The sequence below is a fragment of the Rhipicephalus microplus genome, chromosome 5 (genome assembly GCF_043290135.1).
Source record: "Rhipicephalus microplus isolate Deutch F79 chromosome 5, USDA_Rmic, whole genome shotgun sequence".
Lineage (NCBI taxonomy): Eukaryota > Metazoa > Arthropoda > Arachnida > Ixodida > Ixodidae > Rhipicephalus > Rhipicephalus microplus.
This window is the reverse complement of record NC_134704.1, coordinates 204,307,965-204,333,239: the sequence shown is the minus strand read 5'-3', so window position 1 is coordinate 204,333,239 and position 25,275 is coordinate 204,307,965. Positions and strand designations below refer to the sequence as shown.

General features: G+C 46.5%; 1 protein-coding gene across 8 annotated transcripts in view; it reads right to left on the bottom strand.

Moving 5' to 3' along the window:
- Positions 1 to 25,275, bottom strand: part of Lkb1 (Lkb1/serine/threonine kinase 11) — a 154,322-nt gene that overhangs the window by 10,094 nt on the left and 118,953 nt on the right. For all 8 annotated transcript variants that reach the window (XM_075896408.1, XM_075896406.1, XM_075896404.1 and 5 more), the window contains 2 exons: positions 12,756 to 12,892; positions 1,814 to 1,999 (listed from right to left, as the gene is read on the bottom strand). In XM_075896408.1, coding sequence (XP_075752523.1) covers positions 1,814 to 1,999; positions 12,756 to 12,892 — 323 coding nt within the window. The remainder of the gene's footprint in view (positions 1 to 1,813; positions 2,000 to 12,755; positions 12,893 to 25,275) is intronic.

Below are 25,275 nucleotides of genomic sequence, written 5' to 3'. Positions count from 1 at the left end.
ACTGCAGGTTTTATAAACAATAGGGCAATCCAATCTGCTCCACAGGATGACACCAGCCGGCAAACATGTGCATCAGAAGGCACATGCCAAGTCTCACCTAGAGTTTTCATTTTCACGTGCCTGTCGAGCAGGCTGCTAGTATGTGCAAGATAGGGCATTTATTAAATACAAATCACACCATGAAATCACCTTGTTAAATCGTGAAAAACTAAACAGATGCTTGGGAAATAAGAAAAGTATGTTACATTGAAAATTTCATCAAAGATGGATATGCAATGACAACTATTCTTGATATTTATGGAGATCAAGCGGCGAAATTTGTCATGCAGATGCCATTTCCCATGCAAATATTATAACTGAAGTGGATTTCGGGTTAACTGTAGTAGTTTTTCAGTGACAACGGTTGAGATACTCTCATTGTCATCTAAAATTAATTATTAAGACATGAGTAGGCTAGTGGGAATAGTTTATTTCTGGTTCAAAGCGAAGTGAACAGTGATTTTGGTCACGTAATTTCGAATTTAATTCGAATAGTATATATATTCCATATTAAAAAGAAAAATAGAAAAATGGACACATTTGTATGAACTAACTAACCTACACAATATCTTTGAAAAATTGAAACAAGATCGTGCAAATGCCCTCCCCCCCCCCCCCCCCCTTTTTTTTTTCTGCATCGAAGCAAGAGGAAACAACTTTGAACAGGAGCAGAATTTCACTTTTGGCAGAATGCAAGTGATAGCCTGTAAAATAAGTTAGTTTTTGAAATTCGCTGTACTTGGAGTGTATTAAGTTGGTATAAAAAGCTTTTCAACGCAAAAAATGTATTGATGTGAGGGTAATATCTTCATGTAACCTTGAAGTGAGATTTGTCCTGAATGAATGTTTTCAAGGCTTAGCACTATTTCACGGCAGCAAAACGACCTTTGCAGGGTGTCAAATTCATACAAATATGCATCTATTCGTTCTTTTCAAATAATTTGAAATTTTCAATATTTAAATTTGATTGGGAGTGAATTAGAATAATGAATTATTCACTCAAATATTCGAAGCATTCTAATAATCGCACAAGCCTAGACATAAGTTATTCTTAGCTCTATTGACACTATTTGTCGCTGATGTTGGTCTGGATGTTATTGTTTTCTGCAACACAGCAGTGTTCACACGTGAGCACATGCAAGCTTTAGTCAAGCTGAACAGCAGTCTTCATTGTTTGAAGAGTTTCATTATCCCACCAGCAATAGAAGATCGGAGGGACCCGCGAAGGAGGTAAAAGAAGTACGGTTCAATAAAAGACACGCAGTGCAGTGCAAGCTCTTCCCATTTTTTTTTAACACCACCCCACATTCTGTGAGTTGAAAGAGCCCGACAGTGATGAGCAGAATATTGCGCTGAGTAATGAACACGCTGCGCCAAGCTAGTCTGCGGGCTGCTTCCATTGCTGTGAGAGGACGCGGTCAGGGCGACTCAACAAACAGCCAAAGTTTCGTCACAGAACCTTGGCGGAAAATTATCGGAGTAGAGGGCGTCCTTCGAGCACAGATGGCCAATGACACACTGCAGCCAGCTTCAAAGCACAGCCAACAGCAGTCTCCAGAGCCCCTACTCAGCTATCACTTCCAGCTTTCTCTGGTATAGGACCACCCACATGTCCATTTAAAATGTATGTCACTGTAATAAATAGTTGTCAATTATGGCTTCCGCAGCCATCGCATTGTATCCTAGGAATGAGTCATCAGATATTTCACCAGTCAGTGCCATAATTAGCACACTTGGCAGGCCCATGGATGAGACACCTTTAGAACGCACTCACTCGTGCCGCCGCACCAGCTGCAGGCTCAGGCGTGCCTGTGGGTCCTTGTGCAGCATGCCACACAGCAGGTCACCCAGGGTGGGCTCCACGTCGGGGGGAAGCTCAAACTTGCCTCGGCCAATGCACTCAAACAGCCGGTAGATGTTGTCCCCCTCAAAGGGGTACTTGCCCGTCGTTATGTTGAACCTGCCAACACAGGACAAAACTTGAACACAGTGCATCGCTGGCAACAGGTCACTCACTCAGTTTAAATGAAAAAAAAAAAGAAACAAAACAAATATGTGCCACATTAAAACCATGTAAACAAAAAAGAGCACATGCACACATGTCACAAGATACGATGTGAATGCCTAAGGAAACCGAATGCAAAGAATTATTTTACCCACATAAATGAGACTATAAAAAGAATTTCATAACTGAAATCTCTTCTGCATCTCTTCATTTTTCGTTTCTTTTTCTTCTTTAGGACGACTTACATGCCCTTAGTGCTCTTGCTGGGAAAACAAATCAAAAGACATTAAATGCCTGACATTTTTAGGGCCGAAGCTCCAAAGGCCTAGCCTTGTCAGCATCTGTCATGCCACACAAAACAAACCAAAATTGAACGCATGCACATTAAAAAGTGAAAACATCTGTGTAAAATATCAACTTTAGGTGCATATCAATCAAGTATACAACAGCACAATATGTGATCACCAGCACCGTCCATCTGTTTGTCCGCGCATCTGTACATTGTCTGTGCATTCGTCTACCAGTCTGTCCATTCGTCCGTCCATGCATGCATGCATGCATGCATCTATCCATTCATCTGTCAGTCCATGCGTTCGTCCTCACGTCTGTGGATCTGCTCGTCCTTTATACAAGCCGGTGAATTCAACGTAGAAATTATGGACCTTAGGACCTAGCTCCGCCCACTCGTGATCATTCACTTCGTGGAGATGCATAAATTTTTTGGATTGAAGTGCCCGATTATTCACAAAACTTCAATGTACAGTTGGACCCCACTACAACGAACGCCAGTTGAGTGAAACTTCGGTAAAGTATCTCTTACTATCTGTCAGCTTGCCATAAAACCAATGCACCTAAGTTCTCACCAAACAATTTTTTCTACCTTTTCGCTTCAACTAAGCTTTAACCACTTAAGCTTTAGCTAAGTGAAGCCTAGTTTGAAAATTTCTTGTAATGTATTGGTAGTACAAACAGGCCCCAGAAAGAGGGGGACAGAGACAAGCACAGACTAAAACTTGTATTTATTAACATAATATACATTTACCACATGATCCACAAGGAGAAAGGGAAATACAATCAGGAAGAGTCCACTAAAATCAAGTGTAGTCCAGAAATGAGATTTCACAATCTAAATGAGATATAGGAAGTGAATTAACACAACTTTCAATATTCACCATGTTGATGTGGCAACATATTCTGTGCATGAATCGGCACAGCTTTCGCCTCGTCACAGACGTCAGGCTCTGCCCAAGCTGCGCTGTGAAAAACACCACCACAAGCGCCCCCATTGACGCACTGGCCATAATTGGGTAGTGCAAACAGAGCCATCCGCAAGCGTACATGCATAGGCCCTACTGTTTTGTCAGTCTTGAGGCACGGTTTTTTGAAAATCAAGGACCTGGCAAGCTTCTTTCGTCAATCCAACTTCGCTTCAGGAAAGTAGCAAGCTCATCAAAGCGAACTGCTGGTAGAATGCAAAAGATGTTTCAGTTATTTCAGTGTGCTGCAATTCAAGTGCAAGCGAGCATCGCGTGACACTGAGTTCGAGGCAAGCACTCCAACATGCGTTCTTCAACGCCTAAATGCGTTGAACTTGGGCACACATGATGCCAAAGCAACGAAGTACATACACGAGCAGTCTATTTTACGGTGCGAAGCTCGCTTTAACCGACACGAATGGCCCTGACGATTTTTGTCTTTGCAGTTGCATTCTCTATCGATCTCTCGCTTGTGCGTTGAACTGTTGCTAAACTGTTAAGTTGACGATTGTGTTCCATTTCTATATACTGCAAATGGGGATACATGCGTGTCCACTTGCTCAGTGAACAATGAAAGGTAAAATCGAGGCCTCCGGGATAGCTTCAGCAATCGCAGAAATTAATGACAAAAAAATCTGATTATGGTCGCAATTAGTTCGGTATTTACCTGTGTAACGTACGTGTTCGCATTTCCTACTTAAAACCGGAACTTAGAGCCTTCAAAGCCCTACGTGCGTAATGATGTGTGGTGGCGACTACTCCAGATTATCGGTGGTGGCGGCGTGTGCGATGTTTATCGCGCGCGTCACCTGCTTAGTGTTGCACGGCACGCACCAAGGCCAGAGGCTCCATTAAGCTTCATAATCAAAGTTCTCCATGATAACGATCGGGCGCATCATTATATCACCTATAGTATCACACTTTCTCATACGACCGGCTGTGGAGAACGAGAGTAATTCACTTACCCAACACGTTTGCGGTGGCCCATATCCAGCGCTCTTGCCGTTCTGCTTTGCGAAAGGTGCGGAAATCAGCAAAACTGAAGTCCTTTGTGTCCGTGGCAATACACAACGCAACAGCAGTGTCGATTAGGGTATTTGTCGTAGAGTGTGGGGGTGTTGAGTGTGCTCTTGTTCTCACCACCGTTCTGCCAAATGAACCTGCAAGCACTTTATGGTGGTTCGGTGACGCGTCCAACTAGCGAAGAGAAATTTGTAGCTCTTTTTCCAAGTGTTCAATGTGCAAATACACCCAATATTTAGCTCAATCATTGTTTCGTACGATGTAGTTGCACCTGGTTGCACGACAAACTAAGCAAGGGAGTCGGGCTTTGCATTGCTCAAAACTGCGTCGACAGGTGGCATTGCGTGTCCACAAAACTCCAGAGTGTGATGTCTATTTGCTATCCTGGCCTGACTTCGCTGCAAGCTGCATAATGTCTCCGACAGGCAACAGTGTCACCGCAGAGTCACTCGTCACCCGCAATGGCTAGCAAATAAAGCTGCCAAGCTCGGAAGGCTCTGATTACTTATCTGCTACCTCAGACGAGCGTAGTGTCTCAATGCTCGCCCGATGCTGCCGCTAGCAGAATAAACCAAACTGTTATGTTTTTATGTTGGCATCCGTCCTTCCATAAACACAGCTTCCCACATCTTAAGACCCAAAATCCGAACAAACCTCACTGCCATGGCCTATCAGGTGAGGTAAACGCCAAAGGCAGCTCGTAGGCATGTCCAAGAGTTACCAACCAGGGGGTCATCACATCTTCATCACCAACCAAACCACAAAGCAGCGCTTCCTTCACGACAGCAGCTCTGATATTTGCTGCTATCCACCAACCCACCCGCTGACATCTTTCTAGCACAGTATGGCAAACCCATTGTCTACAATCAAGACGTATGGCTGACTGCGCCTGGACATCCAGCTCAAGAACCTAAGATGCGAGTTTCACTGGAATTTTCCATCGTCACTGGGCCAATCATCAGCTCAGGCCTTTTGGAACACTACTACCTCCTTGTGAACTGTCTCCATAACTGTCTCATCGAAGCGAATACTGGACATTCTTCGCCAGGCCAGCGAACGACCACATCCAACCCGCCAGCCAAGCATCAAAGTACTGAGCATTCAAAATAATTTGCCGTACCATACTTCCCTCGTCAAATTTCCTGGTTTGACCCACCCCAGCGGACTACCCCACAATGTGAAGCACACTACCATGCATTACATCCAAACCCCTCCAGGCCAAGTGGTTTTCTGCCACACCCGTCGCCCCGGACGGCATGCACACAGCTCAAGCAGAGTTTGAAGCTATGCTCCATGAAGGCATCGCCCATGACTATGACGGCCCATTAGCCTCGCCACTCCACCTAGTACCCTAGAAGACTGAAGGCTGCCAGCCCTGAAGGAACTACTGCGCCCTCAACGTGTGCACCATCCCGTAGGGGTAATCCCTTCACCACAAACAGGACTTTGGCCATCACATTCATGAGTGCAACGTCTTTTCTGTGCTATACTTGGCGAAAGCCTACACGCATATATCCGTCAATCCAGGTGAGGTCTCGAAAACTGCAATATTACAACGTTTGGCTTGTTTGAGTTTTCTTTCAAGAATTATCTCCTCCTTTAGCTGTAGCATAATATCGCACGTCTCACCTATCGACGTGCGATATTATGCTACAGCTAAAGGAGGAGATAATAGACAAAAAGACTGTTGACACCAAAGTAATTGTGGGTCAGGACGTCTCCAAGGCGTTTGACAATGTCAAACATGAAGCCTTACTTAAGAACCTTAGTGCGCTAAACGTAGGCGTCAAGACATACAACTACGTGAGGGGCTTTCTCTCAAATTGTACAGCCACTATCAGCATGAGAGGGCGGTGGCTCGAAAACATTAAATTGGGGAATAAAGGGACACCACAAAAGTCTGTACTCTCTCCGACTCTTTTTAATATAGTGATGATTGGACTTCCTGAGAAGTCGGAAGGAATCGAAAATCTGCATCACACAATATACGCAGACGATGTGACGCTATGGATAAACAGGGGTAGTGACGGACATATTGAAAGCGCACTTCAGGCGGCTATAGATACCATCAAACAATATCTCGAACCACTAGGGTCAAAATGCTCGGCAGAAAAATCAGAGGCTCTTTTTCTACCATCGCAAAAAAGGAAAACACACAATCCCCTCGGAAGGGGTTGTGACATCGCTTTGAGTGAATGGTAATGCTATTCCAACCGTAGACAGTATTAGAATTCTAGGGATGCGCATACAAGCAAATGGAAAAAACACTGAAACTATCCAGAGACTCGAAGCTAGTGCAAACCAGACGTGCCGCCTGCATTTCTAACAAGAATGCGGGGATGAAGGAAGCCAATCTTTTAAGATTAGTTCAAGCTTTCGTGATAAGGCGTGTACTATATGTTGACCCTTATCTTAAATTAAGTAGAGCAGAAAAAGATAAAATTGAAGCCATTATAAGGAAAGGCATCAAGACTGCGCTAGGGCTTCCCCCGAACACCTCTACGGTTAAACTTCTTGGGCTGGGTGTCTCCAACACTTTAGATGAACTAATAGAAGCCGCCATGATGTCACAGCACCAAAGACTTCTGAGAAGTAGAACAGGGAGGAAAATCATGGAGCGCTTGGGGTTCGAGCCCACGGAGTGTTCCAGGCAGACCGCTAGCATACCTAAATCAACTAGGGCAAGACTGAAAATTATACCGCTGCCGAAAAACATGCATCCGGCGTTTCATGAAGGCAGACGCAAAGCTAGAGCTGTAGCCCTGCAGGCAAAACTTGAAGGTCGATCTGGCGTGCTTTACAGGGACGCTGCAGAATACGAAAGAAAGGGAGCACACACAGTGGTAGTAGTTCGCGAGAACAGTGACCTGGTCTCGTGCTGCACCTCTAGGAGCACAACCACCACAGAGGCAGAAGAACTTGCGATTGCTTTGGCAATAGCTCAAAAAGGCACACGAGTGATTGTTAGCGACTCTAAGTCAGCCATTAAAAACTACGATATGGGCAGAATCTCTGCTACAGCCGCCAAAATTCTAAGACGAGGACCAGTACCCACAGAGCTAATCTCACTAGTGTGGTCCCCGGCCCATCAAGGTCTGAAGGGGAATGAGAAGGCGCACGTGATCGCCCGAGGGCTCACTTTCCGGTCGATCGACGCTGACCCGCCGCCTTCGCGCGAGCAGCCCCTCTCCACAAGAAACGAACTACGAACGTTTCAGGAAATCACCGCACACTATAAACTCCACCGTAAGATTTATCCAGAGGCAGCTAAGCAGCTGAGCAAAAAGGAGGAAATTATGTGGCGAAAATTGCAAACCGAGATGTTTCCAAACCCTCACCTGTACAGTAAATGGCACCCGGAAGTGTTCAACTCCAGGTGTGCGCACTGCAACAGCACTGCGGGTTTAGTGCACATGGTATGGACCTGCCCATCCTACAATGATCCAAGTAGAAACGTAGAATCCTGGGAGGCCTTATTATACAATCGTGACGCCGAAGAACAGCGTCAAGTCATCGGTCTCGCCCTGACCGTTGCCGAGTCCCAAGGGATTCCGGCCGATGGCTACGGGGATGATTGGGGGCAGAGGCCGAGGCCTCCTCCCCTGTCATTCTAGACGAGTGAAATAAACGTTATTTCTCTCTCTTTCTCTCTCTCTCTTTTTCAAGAACTTTGGCCTGAGGAATGCTGGACAAACATTTCAACACTTCATTGACGAAGTCGTCCGCGGCATCGACTTCTGGTTAATCTATCTTGACATCATATTGGTCTTCACCCGTAACGCCAAAGAACATCACAGGCACCTTCATCGACTCTTCTGATGCCTCGATGACCATGGCCAACTCGCTGACGTCCAAAGTAGCATGCTTGGAACTTCCACGGTCCATGTCCTCGGCCATGAAGTTTCGTCAGAGGGAACTCAACCCTTGCTTCAAGGCATCGCACACTTGCGGACATACTCTCGACCCACCCCAGCTAAAAATCTATGCCGTTTTCTCTCCATGTTGAACTTTTACAAGCATTTCCTGCTTCACGCTGCTGTCTACCAAGCCCTCCTCTCCAATGTTTAGCTGACCTACAACGAAACCAGTTCATCCTGTGGACATCGAGTTTAGGGAAAATGTTCAAGCAATGCAAAGCTGCTCTCTGTACCACTATGCTTCTCGCTCAACCAGTGTCAGATACTCCCTTGGGACTCTTCACGGACGCTTCTAACTTTGCTGTCAGCGCTGCCCTCATGCAATGCGTAGGCAACACCTTGACATTTTTCTCCAAGAAACTTTCAGCTCAGAAAACCTCTCCTACGACCAATTTCTTCGACAGAACTATGGCCCCTGCTTTGATGAGTTCGCCAGCTCACTACCAAGAACTTCTCGCTATTTACGATAAATATTTTTGCCACATCCTCGAAGCACAGCTCTGCACCATCTATACTGACCACAAGCATCTAACCTACGCCTTCTCTCAGTGCCGCAACAAACTTCTGCCAGTCCAGCAAGACCCGTTCTAGTTCATAGCGCAGTTTACACCCAACATTAAACATATCAGTGGGAAAGAGAACGTGGTCGCTGATGCATTTTCTCATGTGGCAACTGACACCTCTTCACAGATAACAGCTGACAGCCTCAACAAGGCTTTGACTAAGCATTAAAGTCAGGCTCAGACTAACTTTAAAGGGACACTAAAGACAATTATTAAGTCTATGTTGATTGTTTAAACAGTGGTCCAGAAGCCTCGTAGTGCTACTTTTGTGCCAAAAAACTGCTTACTTTGAAATAAAGTGATGTTTTAACGAACCGCATCATGTTAACGTCCTTCAAATCGCGTACCTGAAAGTAGTCATTCTGACATCACAGTCGCTGTGCACAACTTTGCTCACCTTTACTGTACAGCCACTGACAGTATCAGCAGCAGAGCAAAAGTAGCGGGAGACACTGCAGTTATAACGGCCATTGAACAATTTTCTGCTTGCTTGGTTCAACAGGGTCCAGCTAGATAGCACCATCTATCAAGCCTAACGAGGCCAAAAACAGAGGTTTTGAACCACTCGCACCCTTCCCTAAAGAAATGCCAGGTGGTTGTTTTTTTCTATGAATCAAAGAGAAATGGACAGGCAGTATTTTATTACACGTTGTAATGCAAAGAAGGTTGTTTTTTATTGGAGCTGCTTCGATTACAGTGATTAATTGCAGTCCCATGCTCTCACGTCAGTGGAATCATTTAAAAAATGTCCCACTTGTGGCACATGTGGCATCGCACACTTACCTCATTTCTCGATTAGTAGAGCACTGCTGTTGATAATATAGACATTTCAGATATTCCTAAACATTGATCTTTAACTCTGACATAAATTGTTATTTGCCTTCACTGGGTGGGTCCTTGCTACAGTTGCAGTAAGTTCGCTGCACAATCTGAACCATCTAGGCATACATGCTTTTACACACCTCGTGGCTGACCATATCTATGGCCCTCCATGCAGCGGGATCGCTGCACCTGGGCGCACTTCTACATTAAATGCCAACATGCTAAAGTCACCAAGCACCAGCATTCTCTTCACCCTCCAGTTAGTTTCAGCACATTCAGCACGACATTATAGAACCCTTCCTTTGGCTAGACCTTATTTGTATTGTCTCACTGCCATTGATTGGTATATTTAGTGATGGCCCTCAAAAGAATCATCGCAAAAGTAGCTACCTTGGCCTTCTGCACCGGCTGGATTGCCCATTTCAGTGTCCCTCACCACACCAACACCGACAAGGACGACAGCTCGAATCGCACCTTTTCAGGCACCATGGGCTGACCACCGTGTGTGAGAGTTTGAGGACCAACAGTTACCACCCCTGTGCCAACAGGAGTATCGAGCACTTCCACTGATAGTTCAAAGCAGCCATCATGTGTGTGGGGGGCACGTGTGCCCGGGCACCCTTTTACGGCAGCGCGGAACCCTAGTAACAAGGACATGACTGTCCCTTTGAGACACGAGTCAATAAAGCCTCTTGTGAAGGAATGGAGCAACCCCACGGCCGGCGCTCGCGATTCCCCTTTCCTGGAGCACGGAACGGGTTTCTCCTCCCTCAGCAAGGAAGCGTATTCTCGTCAGGGAAGGGGAAACCGGGATGGTGAAGAAAACCAGCGTGCGACAGTCGAACCCTCTCTCTGGCACCTGCCGCAGACCAAGAAGGACAAACCCGGAACCCCCTGTGAGCCAAGAACGACAACGACTGAGGTGTAAGCGTCTACACTTTTGTTATCTTAAGTCCCTCTATGCAACAATTGTGCATTATTGCTAACAAATAGCAATAAAGCGTTGTTTGTTGACCTAGCCTGTTGCCTTATTCGCCCAAACCTGTGTAGCTGCAATGACTCAAGCTATGGGGGACGTTAATCGTGCACGGTACAACTGCGTGCGGTTGGAACATTAGCTAGGCATCTGCGTCAGCCGTACATAGGAAGGGCCCCCTACATGTGCCACCCAGACTGAACCTGGCTGAAAGCCATCCCAGCTGTCATCTTAGGTCCTCGCACCACATTCAAGCCAGACGTTGGGCCTACACTTGCACAGCTCGTCTATGGGGAATCACTACATCTCCCAGGCAATCTTCACGCTGCACTGCCATTAAACACTATGACGCCAGATCCCACCGTCTCCGTTGCCCGGCTCCGATGCATTATTGCCACCCTCCAACCACCGCTCGCCGCACACCACTGTAAGCCTGCACCTTTCAGGAGCTAGCAACATGTATGCACACTTTTTTTCAGCAATGACGCTGTCCGCAGGCCTCTCCGGCCACTCTACAGCGGACCTCACCTAGTCGTCGATTGCAACAACAAAAACTTAACCCCGTATGTGTACGATAACGATGTTCACATTTCAATTGACCAGATAAAGCCAGCTTACATTGCTTCGACGAACTGGGAAGTTCCAGTCTATCCACAGGTGTCTATTCGCACTGCTGTCATAGCCCACTTGTGTCACAACACGCTTTGGACATCTATTACGCTTCCCAGCTTTCTGCAAGCCTTGAGGGCTCTCCACTTCATGGTGTGTACGAAATTGAGACATACTCTGCACATAAATTGGCGCAGTCTCTGCCTTGTCATCTGCTAGCCTGGTGAGACACTCCTGCACGCGGCATCTTTTCGATAAGTGACAGCGCCACTGCAACATGACTAAAGGATTGTGTCACCGAAGGCGGCTACAAAACCACACTAGAAGGCTCTCATTATTGATCTGCTACCTCTATGAACGTAGTGTCAGAATGTGCATCCAATGCTGAAGCTAGATGAGTAAACAAGCTGTTATGTTTTAATGTACGGATCCTTCTTGTCGACATGACATTCCACAATGAATTAAAAGCTAAAGCTAGGCAGATTGTGGAAGCCTTTTTCATAAAAATGAATATTAAAAGTTGAAACATTTGCATGCCCAAATCTTCATTTGTGTTAACACATCACTTAATGTGAGCAGCAGTGCTAACGTGGTAGCCACATGGCTGTACAGCTACATTTTAATACATAGCATCGTGCTTCGGCACCTAAACCGGGAACACCACATGCGAACTCTTTGCTCATGCTGTTAAGTATCATGCGGATTAGCACTTCCGTTTGTATAACCAAGCCCGCCAAGTATGAATATTTTAAAATGGTGACCGAAAATGTTTTTGCAGTGGATTACCAAAATTATATTGAAGAAAACCACTGAAACAAACAGGCAGCAATTGTCAAATGAAGAAAAAACAGCCAACCACTCGAACACCCAGCACTATTCTGGTTTAACCTATGGTGAAGCACCTGTAATGAAAATCGTGCCAATCAGTTGTCATTCCTGCTCACAAGTGAAATGGTATGTACAGAAGAATAAACTATGCCAGCAGGCCAAAACATATTGGCACTAGTGTGTCTTATGAGTGGCTGTGTTCGTTGTTGGGAAAAATTGTGTTGTGAGTAAAAAACATGAGCCACTTGCTGCACAAAGAGGGGGATGTAAAGGGAGCCAGTTGGTGTGTTCCAGAGTGGAAAAATACTCAATAGTGTACGCTACGTCCTCAAGCACCTCACTATCTTGTGACATGCAACCCAAGCTTCAGTCAGAAACTGAGAAAGGAGTCGGGACTGTTTGCAAGGCACCATTCCAACTTTGATTTTTGGACACCCTACACCAAGTTCTACTGAGCCTAATAGGTTTATGCAATCCTTTTATCATCAACTTGAGTTCAGCAGAGCTGAACTCACGTTGATGATAACTGGGCTGCTTGGCACATGATTAGGACTGAAACAAACAAAACTGGAGATGGTATGGCGCCGATTGTCAGTCGCTCTTTCATTGTCCTGTGTTCAGCAAGTACTTGCTCTCGCCTGTATCTGAGTGCAGACACTAGCAGCTTACTGCTTTACAGCCATCGTATTTAGAAAGTGAAGCTTCCTGGTGACTCACAAGGTGACACCCGATGACCAAACATCCACTTTGAAGCCGGAAAAGGAGTCGTGGCCATTGGCAATCTCCGGCGGCTGGAAGGCAGGAGAACCCTGGCTTGTGTGGCAGGTGTCGTCCACAGCGAAGCGATCTAGTGCCTGCATATTGTCATGCAAAAACTGGGCACTCCGTAGTTTTGTGTTTAGTAAAGTAGATTCTGGCTAAATCAAGCAGACAATCAATCTTCTAATGCCCCACAGAAACTAAATTCGTATATGACTTGTGATTCTCTCTGGTTATAACAGAGCCATGCAGTGTTTCCATATAAAAGTCTGTTGTAACGGTACTTAGATTTCACATACTCCTTTTACAACACACCAAAATCCTCTTCACTGTGGAGGTCTGTTGTAATGAGGTTACACAGTGTCTAGTGTTACCAACTTTGTTATACCAAGTTTTGATGGACATGTAAACTCTAAAGAACCGTGCTAACAAACACATAAGTGTTCATTAACAATTTTTGGCATGAACCTTCCAGGCTTGTTCGTCGGCACTGTGTGCCTTAGCCATTGCCGAGGATGATGCCAATGACTATGAAGAACAAGCACATTCCAGACCACACATTTTCTTTCTGCCATTACGGCACAGCACATCCAAGGTGGGAACTATACAGTGGCGTACCAACTCTCTCGCGAGTGAGGGGGGGGGGGACAAACCTACCTCACCTTGTTCACCATGATATATATGAATGAATGAATGATCTTTATTGCACTCCTATTTTATACAAAATAAGCACAAACTGTATGGTCCCATAGCCAAAGGCTAGTGCGGGTCCTATTGAAAGTATACATAACTGAAACTGTAATAGTTCTGATTAAAAATAAACAGAAGTAAACAATAGCCAAAGGCTAGTGCGGGTCCTATTGAAATTATACGTAACTGAAACTGTAATAGTTCTAATTAAAACTAAACAGAAGTAAACAATTCAAATTTGATATCATCATAAAAGAAGTAATGTTTATCTGCTAACAACAGTCACTTGAATTCGATTGAACATAGAAGAAAGGGAAAGTACATAACTTGTAGTAAACATAAATATTTGGTCATTAGTGGCGTACAGAACTGAAGCAAATATATATATATATTGTGAGTGCTGACTATGTACTTCATCTTCATCTGTATGACCGAACCATTGTAGTGATCATCATCGTATGTCACGCGGGCTGGCTCTCTGGCTCGTGCGTCTGGATTAAAAAAGAGAACCTGGTTGCTGCCGCACCGGACGTGGTCTCATAAGTGGTGGAGCGTGCTTTGGTTTCCACGTCCTCCTGCTCTACCCGTCACCCCTGGAGCTCCGGTCTGGTCGACGGTTGTGCCCTCAAGCAACAGCGATGGCAGAACCCAACGCGTTCGCTGCTGCAACCGCTCCTTCTCAGCCACTTAGGCTTCACTACACCGTGAGTACCTCTCATCGAGACCCTCCGGTATTTTCCGGCCTTCGCAACGAAGACGTCGAAGAATGGCTGGACAGTTATGATCGAACCAGCGTTTGTAATTATTGGGACGAGGCGCACAAACTGCGCTACATTCCTTTTTACCTCGATGGCGTCGCTAAAACCTGGTATTACAACCACGAAAGCGACAACGCCACGCAACGCCATGACAACGCAAGCGCCAAGGCCACGCCACTATTCTACATGGCGTCCTCCTCGCCCCACCTGCTTCTACTGTGGCAAAAGGGTCATATATCCCGTTTCTGCCGCCGCTGTCAGCAGGATGAACGACGTGGTTACTCAGGTTACGAGAGAGACTTTGCCCCGAGACCCGATGAATACGATCCCGCACCGTATCCATCCACCTTCCGTCAGTCGCCCTCCCCTCCACGGTCTCATGCTGGGCCTCATCTTTCTCGTTCATCTCGCCGCCGTTCTCCGTCACCGTTTCAGCGTACGTCATCACCCTTGCGTCCCGCTCCGATCTCACTGGACTCGGAAAACTAGAAGGTGCAGTTTTTGGAGGGGAAACTGCTTGTCGTCGGAACGCTACAACTCCTCCGTCTCGTCCAGCTAATTTACTGCCTGTTTCTGTGGAAGGTGTTTTTGTTGACGCCCTTATAGACACTGGCGCCGCAATTTCGGTAATTGATCGTGAATTGTGTTTTCGCCTGTGTAAAGTGCAAACTCCTTATGCCGGTCCCATGTTATGCGGTGCTAATGACAGTCCAATTCGCCCGACCGGGTTGTGCACTGCTCGTATTCTCATCGATGGAATTCGTGATCACATACAATTGGCTGTGCTGTCTTCGTGCGCTCATCAGATAATCTTAGGATGGGACTTCTTGTCAGCGGCGTCTGCTGTAATTTCGTGAGGTCGGCCCCTCATTCGTATTACGGACACTGAGCTTTCTTTTGCTGCCGACCTTTCGTCGCCCAACCTTGTGACAGCTGCGGATTTCCTCCTGCCTGCCTCCCGGACGAGAACGTGTCCTTACGATCAAGTCACGAGACATTCTAGATGGTGACGCTGTGATTGCTCCTTGCCAGCGCTGCATTTTTCGAGGGATCACCATCGCATCTTGTTTAGTGCGGTTCTCCCGTGGTTATGCATGCATCGCGGCCTGCAACACGACGCCAGAACCACTTCTTTTGCCTGAGGGGACCACTGTTGCCAGCATTACCGAAGAAGCACCGCTTTGTGTCATTACTGGTTCATCTGCTTCGTCATTCTCAAAGTGTATGCCAGCGGAAGATGCATTTCCTGCTCTCAAGGCCACTTTGTGTGAACATCTCAACCCAACGCAAACTGATGCCTTGCTAGCGTTATTAATGAAGCACAAAACTTGCTTTGACGTTTGTTCCGAAGGTCTGGGTCAAACAACAGTGACCGCCCATTGTATCGACACCGACGGATCCCGTGTGATTCGACGCCGCCCTTACCGTGTGTCGGCTTCTGAACGCAAGCTTATAGAAGAACAAGTCAACGACATGCTCGCGCGCAACGTCATCAGGCCTTCAACAAGCGCATGGTCTTCTCCTGTCGTACTAGTGAAAAAAAAGGATGGCTCGGTACGGTTTTGCATTGATTACAGATCACTCAACAAAATCACTCGTAAGGACGTCTACCCAATGCCTCGCATTAACGACGCTCTTGATATTTTACAAGGTGCCGAGTACTTTTCAAGTCTCGACTTGCGCTCCGGTTATTGGCAGATTCCAATGCATGAGTCTGATAAAGAGAAGACTACGTTTGCTACGCCAGATGGGCTCTTTGAATTCAATGTAATGTCTTTCGGCCTGTGCAATGCCCCAGCCACATTCGAACGGATGATAGACACGATACTGCGGGGATTAAAATGGAAGACCTGCCTTTGCTACCTGGACGACATTGTCATCTTTTCGTCGAGCTTCTCACAGCACCTGGAACGGCTAGACGAAGTCCTCACGTGTTTAGCTAAGGCCGGTCTCCAGCTCAACACTAAGAAGTGTCGGTTTGCCAGTCACAGCGTCAAGGTATTAGGTCACGTCGTCAGTGAACATGGCGTTGAGCCCGATCCCGACAAGGTTGCCGCGGTACTGCACTTTCCTACACCAACCACACAGAAAGACCTCCGCAGCTTCCTTGGCTTAGCGTCGTATTTCCGCCGCTTTGTACGTGATTTGGCTACTATTGCGGCCCCTCTGCACAAACTTCTGACCACGAGCGCACCCTTTGTCTGGTCGGATGACTGCGAAGCCGCTTTTCACACCCTCAAGCGATGCCTCACATCACCGCCAGTGCTTCGCCATTTCGACCCTGCAGCACCTACTATGCTACACACTGACGCAAGTGGACTTGGCATCGGTGCTGTCCTTCTTCAGCGAAATCGCGCTTCCGAAGAACAAGTCGTGGCCTACGCGAGCCGTACTCTGTCACCTGCTGAGCGAAACTACAGCATCACTGAGCAAGAATGTCTCGCCATCCTGTGGTCCATACAAAAGTTTCGTCCTTACTTATACGGCCGGCATTTCACAATAGTGACTGACCATCAAGCTCTGTGTTGATTATCGTCTCTCAAAAATTTGTCGGGACGCCTTGGCCGTTGGGTACTACGATTGCAAGAGTATGACTACAGCGTCCCATATAGGTTGGGCCGAGAGCACCAAGATGCCGACGCTTTGTCGCGTTGCCCGCTCTCGCAAAGCGCCGAAGTGTCACCTTCCATCTGTTCGTCACCGCCCGCCAAAGTGACCAAACAGACGACTGCTGCTTCGAAACAGTTAGTTGCCTCGGCGGACCTTCTTTCGTCCACAGATCTCGCTTCGCTCCAACATGCCGATACCTACTACCGCACAATCATCGATCGGCTCACTGGCTTATCGCGTGCTCCAAACAGCCGCCTAAGACGCCAACTTGCCCGTTTCAAGCTTCAAGAAGGAACACTATGTCGGCAAATTTACCATCCTCTCGGTAACCCATGGGTTCCCGTCATTCCTCGCTCACTTCGTCTGTAAGTTCTACAAGCGTTTCATGACGATGCGACAGCTGGCCACTTAGGGTTCCACAAGACCTATGCCCGCCTCAGGACTCGCTGCTTTTGGCCTGGCCTCTCCACTTCTGTCGCCAAGTACGTCGCTTCCTGCGCGTCATGCCAGCACCGAAAACGTACCACGTCTCTTCCCGCGGGGCCATTGCAACCACTGCTGTGCCCGTCCACTCCCTTTGAATTTGTGGGCATAGACTTATCGGACCTCTTCCGCTTACGCCAGCCGGTCACCGTTGAATTGTTACTGCCGTAGACCACTTTACTCGCTACGCGGAGACGGCAGCTTTTTCATCTGGTGCTACCTCTGAAGTAGCCGATTTTTTTCCTTCGCGCCATTATTTTACGACATTGCGCACCGCGTGTGCTCCTTAGTGACCGTGGCAAGACATTTCTTTCACATGTCTTTGCTGAAGTCTTACAGGCCTCTAACACCATCCACAAGACCACATCAGCGTATCACCCAGAAACTAATGGTCTGACTGAGCGTTTTCACCGAACTTTGTCCGACATGATCTCTATGTACGTGCAACCAGATCACAAAAACTGGGACACAATACTTCCTTTTGTCACGTTCGCATATAACACTGCCATACAGCGTACAACGAATTTCAGCCCTTTTTTTATCGTGTATGGCCGTGTACCGACTTTTGTTCTGGACACCACTTTTTTGTCCACATCTTCCAAACCATCTTCATCTCTCCCGGAAGAGTTCGCCGCTCGCGTCGCCCACTGCCAAGAAATCGCCCGCGCCCACACTGCTACCATTCAGGACAAGAGAAAAATTGACCTTGATGCGAAGCGTCGAGTTGTTGTGTTCCGTCCAGGCGACGAAGTCCTTTTGTGGACACCTGTTCGTGTACCTGGGCTCTGCGAAAAATTCCTTCACCGATATTTCGGTCCATACACCGTCCTGGAACGAACATCTGAAGTCAACTATCACGTTGCTCCTGTCAACGCGGCTTCTGATCGTCGTCGCCGCCACACCGAGATCGCCCACGTCTCTCGACTGAAACGATATATTCGGCGTCCCAAACCTTTCTAACTTGCTGCCCTCTTTCGCGAAGGGGGGAAAATAGTGTGAGCGTTGACTATGTACTTCATCTTAATCTGTATGACCAAACCATTGTAGTGATCATCATCGTATGTCACGCGGGCTGGCTCTCTGGCTCGTGCGTCTGGATTAAAAAAAAGAACCTGGTTGCTGCCGTACCGGACGTGGTCTCATAAGATATATATATATATATGAAAAAGTTTTTCCAATGGGTTGAACGAACTTGGGAAGAGAAGAAACACAACTTAGCAGTTGTCTTAATTTTATTACCAACAGTTTCGACCGGTGGACCAGTCTATCAGGGTTTGCGACTAGTTCAGAAACCATGACGAAGACGGTCGAAACCGTTGGTAATAAAATTAAGACAACCTTTAAGTTGTGTTTCTTTTCTGTTTTATATGTATATATATATATATAGGTTTTATACGAGGTACTATTGATCAGCTGCCCACTCGTAATAAGTTCATGTGCTACGTGACGCCACCAGGCTCATAAAATGGTGTTCTACACTCGCCGTTTCGCTACAGATGGCGCTGACTGACACTCCCACATTTAAATTCACATATAAACACAAGAGAGTGGTTTGGGGGAAGGCCGCTGTGATAGCTCAGTGGTTAGAGCATCGTACGCGTTATTCGAAGGTCGTAGGTTCGATTCCTGCTCACGGCTGGCTATTTTTTCACCCACTTTTCTTTCTTCTTATTACATTACATTTCTTCTAATAACTTCCCGTATACATTCCTTGGCATTATTGTCTGTTAGATCTCATTAATATTGTGTCAAAACACGGAAAAACGAGCCCTTAGGTATACACCCCTTTCCTTTATTCATTAACGAGGGTCTCGTACTGGCAGACATGGTGTCATTAGGTTGTATATGAGGTACTATTGATCAGCTGCCCATTCGTAATAAGTTCACGCGCTACGTGACGCCACCAGGCTCATAAAATGGTGTTCTACACTCGCCGTTTGGCTAAAGATGAAGCTGACTGACACTCCCACGTTTAAATTCACATATAAACACAAGAAAGTGCGTTGGGGAAGGGCCGCTGTGATAGCTCAGTAGTTAGAGCATCGAACGCGTTATTCGTGGACTTGTTAGTTGATCAGTGTTGAACACTGCATACACACATATGTCCCACAGAAGTGCCTAAAATGAAACCCTCGGTATCCTTGGCTAAACAGAGAAATTATTCAGCTTACTCGGCGAATAAAGCGACTTCGAAGGCATCGTAACACTCTCCTAAATAACCAGCACTTATTGAACTCTCTGAAAACAGAGCTAAGAGAAAAAATGCATGCTGCCCGCAAATTCTACTATGAAAGTTCGTTAACAACCTTTATGAAAAACGACCCATCTAAATTCTGGAAAACTCTTAATCCTGCAGGCCCGACATCTTCCTTACTTATTGTGAACGAGCAGCCCTCTTCGGATTCTTTAACTATCTCGGAAGCGTTCAATGATTATTTCAAATAAGTGTTTAGTACAGATGATGGCACCAGTCCCGCTTTCGGTCTTGACAGTACATTGCCTGCCTTCCCAGAACTACAGATTAGTTACGCTGGAGTTGTCAATCTCCTACTGAACATCGACGCAAATAAGAGTGCCGGCGCTGATAACATCCCTAACACATTTTTAAAACGTTACGCTGAATGGAATGCGAGGTATTTAACAGTCATTTTTCAGAGATCCCTTGAAACAGGAATTGTACCGCAGATTTGGAAAAGTGCAAAAGTTGTTCCGGTGTTCAAATCTGGCGACAAACAAGTAATTCCAAACTATCGACCTATTTCATTAATCTGCACCTGCTGTAAAACTCTAGAACACATTATTCACAAACATGTAGTCACATAATTAACTGAAAACAACCTCCTCTCCCAAAATCAACATGGCTTTCGTGCAAGATTTTCAACAGTCACGCAGTTGCTGGGGTTTACGCATGACATCGCTTCGACTTTAAACGATCGCGGTCAAGTGGACGCCATTTTTATTTACTACTCGAAAGCGTTTGATACTGTTTGCCACAATAAACTCCTCCTCAAATTAAAAGCCTTTCTGCGCGGCACTCGCGGCATTCGCTTGTTATCTTGGCTTTCAGATTACCTAAATTTAAGGCAGCAGTTTGTCGCGTTTAACAATTCGCATTCGTCATCCCTCCCTGTCACATCAGGTGTGCCGCAGGGCTCGGTCCTTGGGCCTCTTCTTTTCCTAATTTATCTCAACGATGTTGTCGAAATAACAAAAAATACAAAGGTCAAACTCCGTCTATACGCCGACGACTGTGTCCTCTATTCTTGTATTAGTACCTCCCATGACCAAATACAGTTAAATAATGTTTTTTCTTCTTTCCGTACCTGGAGCTCAACGTGGCAAATGGCACTAACCCTTAACAAAACGGTAAGCATGACATTCACAAACAAGAAGGAACCCCTACGTTTTTCCTATGGCCAGAACATGAAGCATGTCAACGAATACAAGTATCTTGGCGTAACATTCTCGCCGAACTTAAAATGGCATAAACATATAAACCTAATCTGCTCGAAAGCGCTCCGAAAATTGGGCTTCTTGAAGCGAACGTTAAAAGATGCAACTCACGAATGCAAACTAACAGCATACAAATCCCTGATACGGCCTGTTCTTGAATACGCCTCCGTTGTCTGGTCACCTCACTGCGCATGCGACATAGCACACTTGGAAGGTGTTCAAAAAAAAAGCAATAAGATTCATATATCACCGTTATGATCACAATTTTTCGCCTTCGTCACACGCTGTACGTCTATCACTCAAATCACTTGAACACAGACGTACTTGCGAGCGTATCGGCACTTTACATAAAATCGTGAACAAGATAATCACCATTGACATGCCCTTTTCCTTTGCCAACTCCGTTGCAAACACTCGCAGGTCAAACCCCATTAACATCACCCCCTTCATGCCATTTCTAGATTGTTTTAAGTTTTCATTTTTTCCTTTCACAGTGGAATTGTGGAATAATCTGGATGTTTCTCTCCGAAAGTTGCCTACCAATAGTTTTTTGAGTGAACTACCAAACCATGTGTTTTGTTAGTTTAGTGTGTATTCACTGTTATGGACCCACTCCTGCAATGTCTCGAACTGTGAGACAGCAGTATTTGTAAATAAATAAAATAAAATTCGAAGGTCGTAGGTTCGATTCCTGTTCACGGCTGATTATTTTTTCACCCACTTTTCTTTCTTCTTATTTACATTACATTTGTTTTAATAACTTCCCCTATACATTCCTTGGCATTATTGTCTGTTAGATCTCATTAATATTGTGTCAAAACACGGAAAAACGAGCAAAACGAGCATATTGGCATAGGTAACGCGTGGTGACGTATCGGCGTACCGAGCGAGAAAGGCCTGGCCAAAAGAAACAGCCCCGGACGCACTTGCGGGATACGCCAAGGTGCCCAGCCGTGGGAGCGTCATGAAGTTCGGTGAGAACACAGCGCCGCAAATGCTTAGGCACAACAATGAGGAGGTCAAACCTGTCAGGTCGGAAATTGTGGCGGTATAGCACACCCTTTTGAATGACAAAGTGGACAGAAGCATCATTTGGGGAAGATTCCGTATGGCGGATGATGTCAAGCAGCACTGGATCGTGCTTCTGTTCTTCCCCTACGCTAAGGAAGTCTAGCACTGACAAGAAAGAGTGCTCCGTGGTCTCGTCAGTGTCCTCGGGATCGTCAACAGGGTACCGGGAGAGGCAATCGGCATCATGGTGTAGGCGGCCAGATTTGTAGACCACTGAATAGAAAAACTCTTGCAGGCGTAAAGCCCAGTGACCAAGGCGGCCTGATGGATCTTTCAGAGAGTTGAGCCAGCAGAGCGCGTGGTTGTCGGTAACTACCGAAAATGGGAGTCCGTATAGATAAGGTCAAAATTTCGCCAACGCTCATACGGGAGTAAAGCATTCTGAGCCAGCACTGCACCAATGCCATGTCCACTTGTATCTGTACAGATTTCCGTAGGGGCGTAGGGGCAGGGTTGAAGAGTGCCAGAATCGGAGGAGCAGTGAGAAGAGCGATGAGAGTCGAGAACGCAAAAGCCTCTTCAGAGCCCCATGAAAACAGAATGTCTTTCTTGAGGAGCTGCGTAAGTGGCCTCGCTATGTGCGCAAAATTTTTCACAAAGCGTTGGAAGTAGGAACATAGTTTGATAAAGCTGCATACATCCTTCACAAATCGTGGTACAAGAAAGTTTTTGATGACGCTGATTTTTGCCAAGCCTGGTTGTACACCGTTGGCGTCTACTAAATGACCTAGTACTGTGATTTGATGGCGTCCAAAGTGACATTTGGATGAGTTGAGCTGCAGGCCAGCGTGACGGAAGATGCCTAAGATGGCTGAGAGGCGCTCTATATGAGTTTTAAATGTTGGTGAAAAGATGATGATGTCGTCCAAGTAGCACAAACAGGTGGACCATTTGAATCCTCTGAGCAGGGACTGCATCATTCATTCAAAGGTGGCTAGACCGTTACAAAGGCCAAAGGGCATGACCTTAAACTGATATAGGCCATCGGAGGTGATGAATGCCGTCTTTTCATGGTTCATTTCATCTACCTCTATCTGCCAGCAGCCGGAACGAAGGTCTATGGAGAAAAAGTAGTGGGACCTATAGAGGCAATCAAGGGCATCATCTATTTGTGGCAGAGGGTACACGTCTTTTTGGTAATTTTGTTTAGGTGTCAATAATCCACGCAGAAACGCCATGCACCGTCTTTCTTGCGGACTAGCACTACAGGAAAAGCCCAAGGACTGCAGGATGGCTCAATGATGTCTTTGGCGAGCATTTTGTCGACATCTTTTCGGATAATGTGGCTCTCGACCGCCGACACTCGATATGGATGCCGATGAATAGGATGCTCATTACCAGTGTTTATGCAGTGGGTCATACAAGTAGCTTTACCCAACGGACGGCTGCTGAGGTAAAAAACGTCGATGTAGGACAGCAGAACCCAGGTGAGCTCGTCTGTCTACTGCGGCATTAAGTTGGAAGCGATCATCGACGTAATAGCGCTGTCGGAGCAAGTGTCAGAATGATGCTGTGTGTGGGGGTCAGAAGGAGCGGCCAACGTAAACATCTAACGCGTTCTTTTCTAAGGTGCACAGCAACGCCAAAGAGAACCCTTGTGGCAGCACCTGAGGTGTCAAGCTAAAGTTGACGACTGGGAGGCACGTAGAATTCTCTGCGACGGACAGAATGGTGTGCGGTAATGTAATACCGCGGTTTATGAGGATATCGGTGATACAGGTCAGAACATAGTCACCCTCGGGAACTGGTGGTATTGAAACGAGCTCTACATAGGTCAGTGTCTGTGGAGGGCATGTCCTGTTGTGCAGAGGCAACTCGACCGTTGTGCAAGAGGTTCTGTTGCGGGCAAGTGTAGACTGGGCGTACTGGTCGAACAGTCTATGAGGGCAGAATGCGCGGACAGAAAGTCGAGGCCTAAGATTACGTCGTGGAGTTATTTATCAAGGATGGTGAAGTGAACAACTGTGTGTCGATCTGCAATGCTTACACGAGCGGAGCACATTACAATTCCCAAGCTGGCGATTTCCTGCCGGACAACTGCTTGAATGAGGGGCAACGTAATTGGAGAAGAGGGGTCAGGGGACAATGGTCCCATCTTAGCTAGAGCAGCCACTTCAAGTTCCCGCCTGACGAGTCACGTCAAGTCGTCACAGGTGTCTGATGGATGATATGTGTCGAGACACGAGGATGTCGCAACGGTGTTCTGAAGGCGCTGGAACTGATGGGAGATGCGCCTGCTTTTAGCTTGTTGGAACCGGCAGCATTCTTGAATAATGGCATCAACAGATGACACATTGTTGAATACAAACAAGTTGAACGCATCGTCGGCGATACCCTTTAGAATATGCGCAACTTTGTCAGGCTCGGACATGTTTTAGTCAGCTTGGCGGCATAGTGCGAGGACAGCCTGAATGTAACTGATGTATGACTCCATGCAAGTTTGTGCGCGAGTCGACAACTCATTCTTCGCAGCTTGACGACGACCAAAGGGGTTCCCGAAAAGCTCACGGATATTTTCCTTGAAGCTGTCCCAGCTTGTAATGTCATGCTCAAGGTTGTCGAAACACGAGAGGTTTTGTCGTGATAAAAGATGACGTTCGCGCGCATAAGTGTGGGATCCCACCTGTAAGTGGCGCTGATGCGTTCGTAGAGGTGTAGCCACTGGTCGACGTCGGAACCCTCGCGGCCCGAGAACACGCCAGGGTCTTTGAGGGTGGGATGCGTCACAAAAGTTGTTGTGGGCACTGGGTTGGCAGGCTGGGCAGCAGGGCGGGCAACTGAAGAGGATTTAGCCGAGTCTTAAGTGGTCATGTTGAGAGCCGCAAGGAAGCGTCCGCTTCGGAGTTCCGTGACGAAGACAGGGATTTCACAACTCCACCAAATATGTTACGAGAAGGAGACTCGGAGGAGCAGTCACAGATGTATTTACAGCTGGTTAAGTGAGCAGTGCAAGCCACAGAGATTAGCTCGTGCCAGTCTATCTGCTTTGTCTTTTTCATCTCCATGCACTGGCATGTAGCAATCTATATATATATATATATATATATATATATATATATATATATATCAGGAGAGAAATTCATCAACACGCTTGCACTTTGATATGAATTTGTATACAGAGAGGCATGACACAACTCGCCTTCTTAGATACCACGAAGTTCAATCACACTTTAACAGGCTGAGGAATGGCGCCCTTAGCCCGATTTCCCTGTCCAAAACGAATAGTCACACTCATCGGCTCGCAAAATTTTCGACAGAGCAGCGGTGACGATATATCTTTTCTGAGGAAAATGTTTTCTGGAAGCAGCAAACGCTTTGACAGGTCTTTAAAAAGTTTGCTTGTTCCAATCCGTAACTTCATCAACAAGTCACAGCGGATTAAAAGCATGAACAAGTGATGTAATAATATAGGG